Consider the following 11,129-nt stretch of genomic DNA (forward strand, 5'->3'; position numbering starts at 1 on the left):
TTCCTTTGAACTATGTCCTTAGCATCAATTCCCGGGAGTGGGTCAAAGGATATTGCTATCTCGGAGTCATGCCACCAGAAAAATCGTTATGTAATATACACAGCTTTCAACAAGGAATTAGCACTACCAGTGTTCCTACCACCATGCTTGCATAGAGTGTCAGCATTTTAAGTTTATTTAATTGGACCAGTTAACATCCATTTTTGTGTCTGCATTCTTATATCCCATGATGCTATGGCTGGGATTTAGGAGGCTCTGCAACTGACATGCAGTGTGGCACCAGACAGGCTTCTTTTCTCTTTCTAAGCCTCAGTTTCCCCGCCTACAAAATAAAGGGGTGTTTTGGTTTTTTTTTTGTGGGGGGGGGGAGGATGGAGATGCCCTCAAAGAACTTGGGAGGATGGAGATGCCCTCGATGAAGACTCTTGTTGGATCCTACTGACAACACTATCTGGTAGAGTTTATCATTACTTCCAATTTCCAGATGGGGAAACTGAAGCTCAGAGATGTAAGGTGGGTTCTCCAAAGTCACACAGCAAGAAGTGTATGATGTGAGATCCAAACTCAGGTCTTCCTGATTCCAAATCTATTCCTGTCTTTTTTTGGAGATCAACTGTGTCCCTCTCCCCCAAGCTCCAGAGCTGTCCCATTCTCTCTCACTTTCATCTCCTGTTGCCATGACAATGAAACACTGTATTAGTTTCCTATGGCTGCTGTAACAAATGACACCAAACAGCACGAATGTATTATATTGGAGGGCAGAAACATGACATGGATCTCTCTGGGATAAAATTAAGCTGTCGTCAGGGCTGGCTCCTTCTGGAGCCTCCAGGCATTTTCCAGCTTCTAAAGGTCGCCTGCATTCCATGGCTGGTGGCCCTCCCACCATCCTCAAAGCCAGCAATGAAGTCTTTCTCACATTGTATGACTCCAACACCAACTGTTCTGGCTCCCTCTTCCGTTTAAGGACTCATGAAAGTGCCTTGGGCCCATTTGGTTGATCCAGAATTATCTGTCCATCCCCCTATCAGTTGATTAGTAACCTAAATTCCATTTGCAAATGTAACACACACACACACCCCGCTCCCCCCCACCTCATGTAACATAACATATTCACAGGTTTAGAGGGATGAGCAGAGTGAGGGGAGACCCTCACTCTGCCCACCCTATCCACCTAGGTCACAAGGGCCTTTGTGACCTCATGATCCCCGGGACCCAAATTTACAAGACAAATTTACAACCTCCCACATGATTGCTGGTAGGCAAACCTCTTGCCAGGCATCTGAACCTCAATGTCCTGACTCTCTAGCTGCCATGGTCGTGAAACCTGAGGACGCCCAGAACCCTTGCTCAAGGATCCAGACCCTATTTAAGAGGGTCAAGGCCTTATTCACCAAAGCTTCGCCCCCACCTCTACCCCCGTCCCCACCTCCACCTGTCTTCTGGAACCCAGGCTGTACTCACGTGTATGGATATGTGTTTGGGCATGTGAGTCAAAAGGACCTGGAGCACCTCACATCACAGCAGGTGAGATACAGGTCACCCAGTGTCTCCAGCCAAAACTTCAGGGGGAGAAAGCCATACTGCCCACCCCTCTACATGGTCCACTTCCCTCCAAGCAGACCTAGAATTTCATCCTGAAGCCGTGGGGACCAGGGTGGGCCTTTCACCAGGAGGGGGTTCTGGAGATGTGTCTGGTTCCAGCCTGGCTGAGCATGGGCAGCAGCTGGGTCTGCCCTGCAGGTGCTTGACACAGGAGAGCAGTTGATGGTGCCCATGGATGTCCTGGAAGTGGATAACGCGGGAGCCTTGTGGAAGTTCCTGCTCTCAGGAGCCATGGCTGGGGCAGTGTCTCGCACTGGCACGGCCCCCCTGGACCGTGCCAAGGTGTACATGCAGGTGCGTGTGGGTGGGAGGCCATGGCGCTGAAGCCATTGGGGTAGTGATGGACAGAAATGGAGCTGATGGAGCTCAGGATGGGGGTGGGAGGGCAGAACTGGAAGCAGGGAGGAGGGTGGGATGGTTGAATGGAAATGGAGAAGGGGTTTGAATTGGGGATGACGATGGAGCTGATGTGAATGTGAAACTGATGGAGTGTGTTTGGGCATGTGAGTAAAAACGACCTGGGGCACCTCCCATCACCTCCTATCCATGGAGCTGACTTGGGGAAGGAATTGAGAGAATGGTACCAGGGACAGGGTTGGGTTTGGGAATCAGGGATTGAGGATGGGAGTCTTTGAAGATAAAGTAGGATTGGAGAGGAGAGGAAGATGGATGAGATGGAAATGTGGCTCCGTGTGGGGTCTGGGTCTGCATTGGGTTAGAGAATTCTAGGACCATCCAGGGAAGGATTTGGAGAAGGAATGGGAATATGGGAGGGGTTGTGTGACTGGGGACAGGATGGGCTTGAGTTCCAAGATGGGATGGGGATGAAGATAGGGTGAAGGACTTCTCACAGGTCCAGGGACCTCTCTACCGCAGGTCTACTCCTCCAAGACGAACTTCATGAATCTACTGGGGGGACTACGAAGCATGGTCCAAGAGGGGGGCTTCCGTTCCCTATGGCGGGGCAATGGTATCAACATACTCAAGATAGCCCCCGAGTACGCCATCAAGTTCTCCGTCTTTGAACAGGTGGGGGATGGTCTGCTTTCCCCAGTCCCACCCTTAAGTCCTCACCTCTCCTATACCACCACCACTTCCCCAAAGCTCAGATCACTATCCAAGACGTTCACCCTCCAGTCCTCTCCCTCCGCATGGGTTTCAGGTAGAAAGACGATTAGTTATTCGCTCTTGCTCTTCTCTCCTGTCCTAGTGTAAGAATTATTTTTGTGGCGTGCATGGGTCCCCACCCTTTCAGGAACGTCTCCTTGCTGGCTCTCTGGCTGTGGCCACCTCCCAGACGCTCATCAACCCCATGGAGGTAAGAGAATAGCTGACCCATAGAAGATGAAAATTAGTTGCCAGCTGCAACTGCTTCCTCCTCCCCACTTTTCCGTCATGTAAGATACATATCCAACTTTTAAAAATATTTTTTAATTGATTTCAGAGAGGAAAGAAGAGGGAGAGAGACAGAAATATCAATGATAAGAATCATTGATGGGCTGCCTCCTGCATGCTCCCTACTGGGGATGTAGCCCAAAACCCCGGACATGTGCCCCAACCGGAAATCAAACTGTGACCTCCTGGTTCATAAGTACATGCTCAACCAGAGCCACACCAGCCAGGCTCATATCAGACTTTTATTCCAGATGGCTACCTGGTCACCTCAACACTATTTATTGAATGAATCCCATCCGTTCTTCCCCAGTGATCGGAGATGCCACCTTTTTAATTTACAAAATTCTTGTATATATTTGGGTTTATTTCTGGCCTTTCTCCTCTTGTTGCTCTGGTGTCTGTTCATGCTCTACTATCTTTTAATTTTTTAATTTCTTTATTGATTAAGGAATTGCATATGTGTCCTTATCCCCCCACTATTAATTTTTTTTAATGAATAGACTTTATTTTGTAAAGCAGTTTTAGGTTGACAAAAAATTTGAGCAGAAAGTACAGAGAGTTCTCATATACTTCTCCCCACAAATACAAACTTTCTACTATTATTCATGTCTTGCATTTGGGCAGGACATTGGTTACAACTGATGAGCCATATGGATACATTATTTTAAACTAAAGTCCATAGTTGACATTAGGGTTCACTCTTGGTGTTGAACATTCTATAGGTTTTAACAAATGTATACTGATTTGTGTCCACCACTACAGTATCATACAGAATAGTTCCACTGCCCTAAAAAAGCTACTCTACCTATTCACCCTACCTCCTTCCCTGAATCCCTGGCAAACACTGATCATTTTACTGTCTATATAGTTTTATGTTTTCTCATTCTCCATGCTTCTCTCTTTCATCAGTTTTTCAGGCTATTATTCTCTGTTGATTTTTCTATATAAAATTAGATGCAATTTGTCCAGCTCAAAAGACAGAATCAACTATTGTTTTTGTTTGTTTTTAACTTAGATGGTGTTCAATTCATAAACAATATTTATATGATGTTGAGTCTATGTATCCAGGAACATATTCATCAGTCCTTTAGTGGTCTTTAAATTTTCTTAAAATATAATTCCTACACCCAGAAATCAATGGCATTTTCATACACCAATAATGAATTCTCAGAAAGAGAAAACTAAACAAACAATCCCATTTACCACTGCAACAAAAAAATTAAGAGACTTAGGAATAAACTTAACGAAGGAGGTAAAAGATTTGTACTTGGAAAACTACAGAACAATGAAAAAGAGATAAAGGAAGATATAAACAAATGGAAGAATATACCATGTTCATGGATTGGTGGAATTAACATCATTAAAATGACCATACTACCCAAGGCAATCTACAGATTCAATGCCATCCCTATTAAATTACCAGTGGCATATTTCACAGATCTAGAACAAATACTCCAGAGATTAAAAATGGCAGCAGAGTAAGTGGATGCTACACGGATATGCTCCCAGGAACAAACTGGAATAACAACTATAATACAGGAAAAACTTCCCGAATAATCAACGAAAGACTTGCAGGAGAGAACCCTAATACCAGAGGACCCAAAGTGGAGACCACATGGAGACTGGTAGGAGGGGCAGAGGGGTGAAAGGGCTGGCCAGGCACCTACAGAAAGCAGCTGAAGTTCCAGAGAGAAATCTTAGCTGTTGCCACTGAAAACTCTGAGATTTAATCCCCAAGCTGGGCCCCGCAGCAGAGAGCACCACAACTGAGAAGGGCACCCACATAATATCTGGCTGTGAAAAGCAGCAGAGTTGCTATCTGCCAGGAAGAGACTGCTGAAAATTCAGGCACCCTCTTAAAGGGCCAACACACAAAATTCTCTGTGGAGCCACCCACCTTGTGCTCTGGCAGAGGGAGGGCGGAGTGGACTGGAGCTGTATGAACAGAAGCCAGGATTGGGGGCTCCAGGGGATACAGCTCAGAAGGCAGACATCCCCAGTTTCCTGGGCTGAGTCATTGGCTCACACAGCAGAGTCATTTGCTCACACAGACGTTTGCCTTGCCTCGGGGGAAGACAGTTGACCCACCCTATTGAAAAACTCTTTGCCCTGAGGCCACTTCAGAGACTAAAAATAACAATTAGCCTCCAGGCAGAAGCAACTGCTCCATCCTGTTCAAAAACACTCTTGCCACACCTGAGGATGATTGCCTGGGGCAATTCAAGTCAGAATCCTACCAGTCTGTAGGCAGAGGTGGTCTCTGGAGGCTTTGAATCTCTGCCTGATCTAATTAGGCAGAAACAGCATTTGACACTGTCCTGTACTAGAGACTGAGAGACATAGAGGATCTACCTAATACATAGTCACAAACCCATACAGATAGCCAAAATGAGGAGACACAGAACAAATACTCCAAAAATTTATATGGAACCAAAAAAGACCCCGAATGGCTGCAGCAATCTTGAGAAAGTTTGATCACAACACCAGATATCAAGTTATACTACAAATCCACTGTAATCAAAACAGCCTGGTACTGGCACAAGAACAGGCATATAGATCAATGGAATAGAACAGACACCCCAGAAATTGACCCAAGCCATTGTGCTCAATTAATATTTGACAAAGGAGGCAAGAGCATACAATGGAGTCAAGACAGTCTCTTCAATAAATGGTATTGGGAAAATTGGGCAAATACATGCCAAAAAAAATGAATCTAGACCACCAACTTACACCATATACAAGAATAATCTCAAAATGGATAAAAAACTTAAATGTAAGTTGTGAAACCATAAAAATTCTAGAAGAAACCATAGGCAGAAAAATCACAAACATCTCTTGTAGCAATATGTTTGTGGATACATGTCCTAGGCAGTGGTCGGCAAACTCATTAGTCAACAGAGCCAAATATCAACAGTACAACGATTGAAATTTCTTTTGAGAGCCAAATTTTTTAAACTTAAACTTCTTCTAACGCCACTTCTTCAAAATAGACTCGCCCAGGCCGTGGTATTTTGTGGAAGAGCCACACTCAAGGGGCCAAAGAGCCGCATGTGGCTCGCGAGCCGCAGTTTGCCGACCACAGTCCTAGGGCAAAGGAAACTAAAGAGAAAATAAACAAATGGGATTACATCAAAATAAAAAGCTTCTGCACAGCAAAGGAAACCATCAATAAAATAAAAAGGGAGCCCACTGAATGGGAGAACATATTTGTCAATGACACATTTGATAAAGGGTTAATATCCAAAATATAAGGAACTCATAGAACTTAACAAAAGGAAGACAAGCAGTCCAAGTAAAAAATGGACAAAGGACCTAGAGACTTCTCCAAAGCGAACATGCAGATGGCCAAGAGACATATGAAAAAATGTTCAAAGTCACTGATCATCAGAGAGATGAAAATTAAAATGACAATGAGGTATCACCTCACACCTGTCAGAATGGCTACCATCAACAAATCAACAAATGACAAGTGCTGGAGAGGATGTGGAGAAAAGGGAACCCTAGTACACTGCTGGTGGGAATGCAGACTGGTGCAGCCATTATGGAAAACAGTAAGGAGTTTCCTCAAAAAATTAAGTATGGAACTGCCATTTGACCCAGTGATCCCACTTCTAGGAATATATTCCAAGAAACCCAAAATACCAATCAGAAAGAATGTATGCACCTCTATGTTCATAGCAGTACAATTTACAACAGCTAAGATCTGGAAACAGCCCAAGTGCCCATCAGTAGATGAGTGGATAATAAAGCTGTGGTATATTTACACCATGGAATACTATGCAGAAGTAAAAAAAAAGAAGGATCTCTTACCCTTTGAGATAGCATGGAGGGACCTGGAGAATATTATGCTAAGAGAAATAAGCCAGTCAGAGAAAGGCAAGTATTACATGATCTCACTCATAATGAACAAAACAAACTGTTGAACAAAATAGATCCAGACAGAAACATGGAACAGGGTGTCAAATCCCAGAGGGAAGGTGGGAGTGGGGGTGGGTGAGTGGGAGGGAAGAGATCAACCAAAGAACTTGTATGCATATATGCATTACCCAAGGACACAGACAATAGAGTTGTGAAGGTCTGGGGCAGAGGGCGGGGCAGGTTAGAAGGGGTCAAGGCGGAAAAAGGGGGACATATGTAATACTTTCAACAATAAAGATTTAAATATATACGTATATATAATTCTTGCCCTCATCTGGTTAAGCTTTTAAAATATTTTTTTTTCTTTATTGATTAAGGTATTACATATGTGTCCTTATCTCCCCATTGCACACCCCCCACCCCGCCACCCTCCTGGTTAAGTTTTTTTCAAAGTGTATTCATTTTCACTGGCTGTGTATCAAATTACCACAGACTCAATGAGCTTAAAATAATTCTCACCCCAGTATATTTTTCCACTCATTTTTAGAGAGAATAAAAGGGAGGGAGGGAGGGAGGGAGGGAGGGAGGGCGGGAGGGAGGGTGAGTGAGTTTGGTTGCCTGCCTCTCACATGTGCCCTAACCAGGGATGGGGATCAAACCTGTGATCCAGGTACATGCACTTGACTGAGAATCGAACCTATGACCCTTTGGTGTGAGGGTGGACACTCTAACCACTGAGTCACACCAGCCAGGGCTAAAATTATAGATTTTTTAAAAATGTCATTGGTTCTGTGGGTCATGCCTGGGCACTGGCTAGTGAGGTCATCTGTGCAGGGTTTCATCAGGTGGAAATCAAGGTGTCAGCTGGCTACCAACGAACTCACCTGAGGCCCCTCTACCAAGCTTCCTGGTTGTTGGCAGGATTCAGTTGTTTAAGGTTGTAGAAGCTAACCATGTGGTCCTCTCTATAACAGTTTGCTTGTTTCAGACCAACAGAGAGTATCTCTGATGAGTCCAGTTTTTCTACTTCTGTCTCTGGTAATAGACCTCTTTTAAAGGACTTGCCTGATTAGGTCAGGCCCATCCTGGACAATTTCTCCTGATTAATTTAAAGTCAACTGCTTAGAGGCCTTTATTACATCTGCAAAATCCCGTTACCTTTGTCATTACCATGTAACATGGTCAGGAGAGTGACATCTCATTGTGTTCACAGGTGGGGGAGTATGCAGGGAAGGCATGAATCTTGAGGACCACCTTAGAATTTTGCCTAACACACTTGGTGTTCTGTTGTTTGTGTAATTGTAGAGTTGCCAATATTTTGATGTTGGGGCATTTCATAAAAATTCCTATTTCTGGCTCTTTCAGAAAATTGGCAGATCTGGCCACCTGGATGGGGCCTGCACTCCCAAGGCACTACGTTTGGCTGGTGCTAAGTGCAAGCTGCCACATACCCCACTTGGCTCATGTCACTTCCCTTCCCCTCTTGGCCTCTGTCAGCACTTGAACTTTTGAACCCAGGGTTGAGAGCAAACACAGGCCAAGGAATGGGACAGGGAGCTCTGGGTTTGACACCCAGCTTTGCACATTCCTGAGCAGTTTCCTCATTTGTAGATGGGGACAATGGCCACTGCTGAGGGTCAGTGAGAGGATTAAATCAAATGAGCTGCCTCATTCCTCACCCTCCCCAGGTGCTGAAGACTCGGCTGACCCTGCGCCGAACAGGCCAATACAAGGGGTTGCTGGATTGTGCCAGGCAGATCCTGGAGCAGGAGGGCACCCGCGCTCTTTACCGTGGCTACCTGCCCAACATGCTCGGCATCATCCCTTATGCCTGTACCGACCTGGCTGTCTATGAGGTATGGGTCCCTCAGAGAGGGTGGCAGTGGTGAACCCAGGCCGTAGCAAGCTTCCTCCTGTCCCCCTTTCTCTTGCAGATACTCAGGTGCTTCTGGCTGAAGTCAGGCAGAGACATGGCGGACCCTAGTGGCCTGGTCAGTCTCATGTCAGTGACGCTGTCCACAACCTGTGGTCAGATGGCCAGTTACCCACTGACTTTGGTGCGCACCAGGATGCAGGCTCAAGGTCAGCCTGGCCCTAGTGGCCACTGTGTATGGCTCTCCCCCCTTGGCCCTCCACCAACCCTCTGAACTTTCTCATATCCCCAAACTCCCACATCTGATCTTGACCAACTTCACTGACCCCCGAACCCACCAAGACTTTACACTGACCTCCAAATCTGATCCCAGCCCTCAAATTACTTCTACAAATGACTAAAATGAACATCCCATCTTCCAAACGATTATCACAAGCTCTCCCCCCACCCCTTGACAAATATGACCCAGGCCCCCATACTGACCTCAAGACATATATCTCCCAAATGACCTAACTTCTCCAAGTCAGATCCAGTCCTCAACTGGCTCCAAAAGTCAAAATGGTTCCTAAATTCACCAAATCTGACCCTTAGATGTCCCAAAATTCATAACCACTTCCCCCACAACCCTGGAAACTCCCCAAATGTGATGCTCTCAAATGGACTCTCAAACATCCAAGTGGGTCCTTAGCCAACCCCCTTCACCTTTAAAAAAATCTCCCCAAACTATTCCTGAGCACACTCCCCAAAATCTCTAGATCTTAGAAGTTCCCTCCCAAATAGGCTTGAATGTTTACTAAGATGTTCCCAAAAAGGAAATCTGAAAATTCCTGCCCAAATTGCTCTCCCAAACTGATCGATTTTCTCTAAAAGTCTTCTTTCCAACTGACCCCCAAACCCCTGCCCTGGCTCCAATCCCCATCCCCCAACATTCCTGTGCCCCCCCCCCCACCTCCCCCCACTGCGGAGGCCAGCTTATCTCTGAGGCCCTGAGATTGTTCCTGTCCCTGCAGACACTGTGGAGGGTTCAAACCCCACCATGTGTGGAGTCTTCCAGCGGATCCTGGCCCAGCAGGGCTGGCCAGGGCTATACCGAGGTATGACCCCCACATTACTGAAGGTGCTGCCGGCAGGTGGCATCAGCTATGTGGTGTACGAAGCCATGAAGAAGACCCTGGGTGTATAGACAATGAGCTAAGCCACACACCCTGGGCAGAAATGGGCAGGAGGATCCAATGTCCCCTGGCCCCAAAGAGCTCTCCAGGCTCCGGCCACAGGGAAGTTTTTTTCAGGAAAAGCAGACTGGGGGTCTGGGTCAGAAGATGCTCTCCAGGATGCAGCCTGAAACTATTATGGACTCCAGTTTGGCTCATAGTGGTCTGTCCTGGTTCCAGGGCAAAATGGTGAACATGGAGTCAAACCCGGAATAAAATGATGGTTTCTGCTAGACATGTCTGGGATATCTGGGTCGAGGAGGGGAGCTGGGGACCTAAATACTTGGGTCCAAGAGAGGAGCTGAGTATCTGCACTCCCTGGGTCACCGAGAGGGTCTGGGTACCTCAGACCTCTCGGTCCTGAATGGGAAAGATGGATAATGCCTGCGTCCAGTGAAGCTTGGATCCTGGGACCTAGTGTGAAGCAGATGTGGGGTGTGGAATTAGGGTCTGGGATCCCTCAGTGCTGGGAGGGAACCATGGGCCAAACCCGTTAGCTCAGGAGGGGAGCTGGTTCCATGAATCCCGGAAGAGAAGGGCTTCTAGAGTCACGGGCGGAGAAAGGAGATGGGGTTACAGGGGAATCCCTGGGTTTCCTCCTGCTCTCAGGCCACTTCAACTCCAGAAGCACCCGACCTCCAAGGCCTCAAGCAAACCACGTGCCTGGCCTACCCGGCCAGGCTCCCGGGCGCTAACCCTGACGTCAGGCCCGAATTCCGGCAGCCAGTCGCTATTGCGTATGTACGCTGCCACTCATTCCCCCTTCCACTAATCCCCTCTCGCCGTCTGGTAGCAGGCTCCGCCCCAATGCTGCTGCGATCCCACTGGTTCCCACTAATACTGGGCACCTTTACTTCATTGCCATTTGTCTGGAGCGGTGTCAGTCACCTAACACCTGCCCCCGTCTCTCAGCCATTGGCTTAGAAGTCAAAGCTGGAAAAGGATTATGGTTAACATGAAAAGCCAGTCCAAACCCAAGCGCATCACCCAGAACTCGTAAGGGATTGGATTAAATTGACTGCCAATCTTTACCAGAACCGCCTTCCGCGTGTACTCATTGGCTTGTGTTCAAAGGATCAATTTGCTAGGCTCCTCCTTCCTGTACGCTTGACTCTTCCGAGCGGTCAATCGGTTCTGAAGCCGCCCAGCGATTCTGGAACTCCGCTTCATTGGGCCAACCTAGCGCC

General features: G+C 46.9%; 1 protein-coding gene across 1 annotated transcript; it reads left to right on the forward strand.

Moving 5' to 3' along the window:
* Nucleotides 1-1,268: 1,268 nt before the first annotated feature.
* Nucleotides 1,269-9,914, forward strand: SLC25A41 (solute carrier family 25 member 41; the record flags this gene model as incomplete). The annotated part of the gene is made up of 7 exons (XM_079773378.1): nucleotides 1,269-1,527; nucleotides 1,744-1,899; nucleotides 2,482-2,634; nucleotides 2,816-2,923; nucleotides 8,547-8,714; nucleotides 8,793-8,940; nucleotides 9,742-9,914. Exons 1-7 carry the CDS (start codon nucleotides 1,315-1,317, stop codon nucleotides 9,912-9,914), a joined length of 1,119 nt encoding a protein of 372 aa, XP_079629504.1. The 5' UTR covers nucleotides 1,269-1,314.
* Nucleotides 9,915-11,129: the final 1,215 nt, after the last annotated feature.

The sequence above is a fragment of the Cnephaeus nilssonii genome (assembly GCF_951640355.1).
Source record: "Cnephaeus nilssonii genome assembly, chromosome: 5".
NCBI classification, from domain to species: domain Eukaryota; kingdom Metazoa; phylum Chordata; class Mammalia; order Chiroptera; family Vespertilionidae; genus Cnephaeus; species Cnephaeus nilssonii.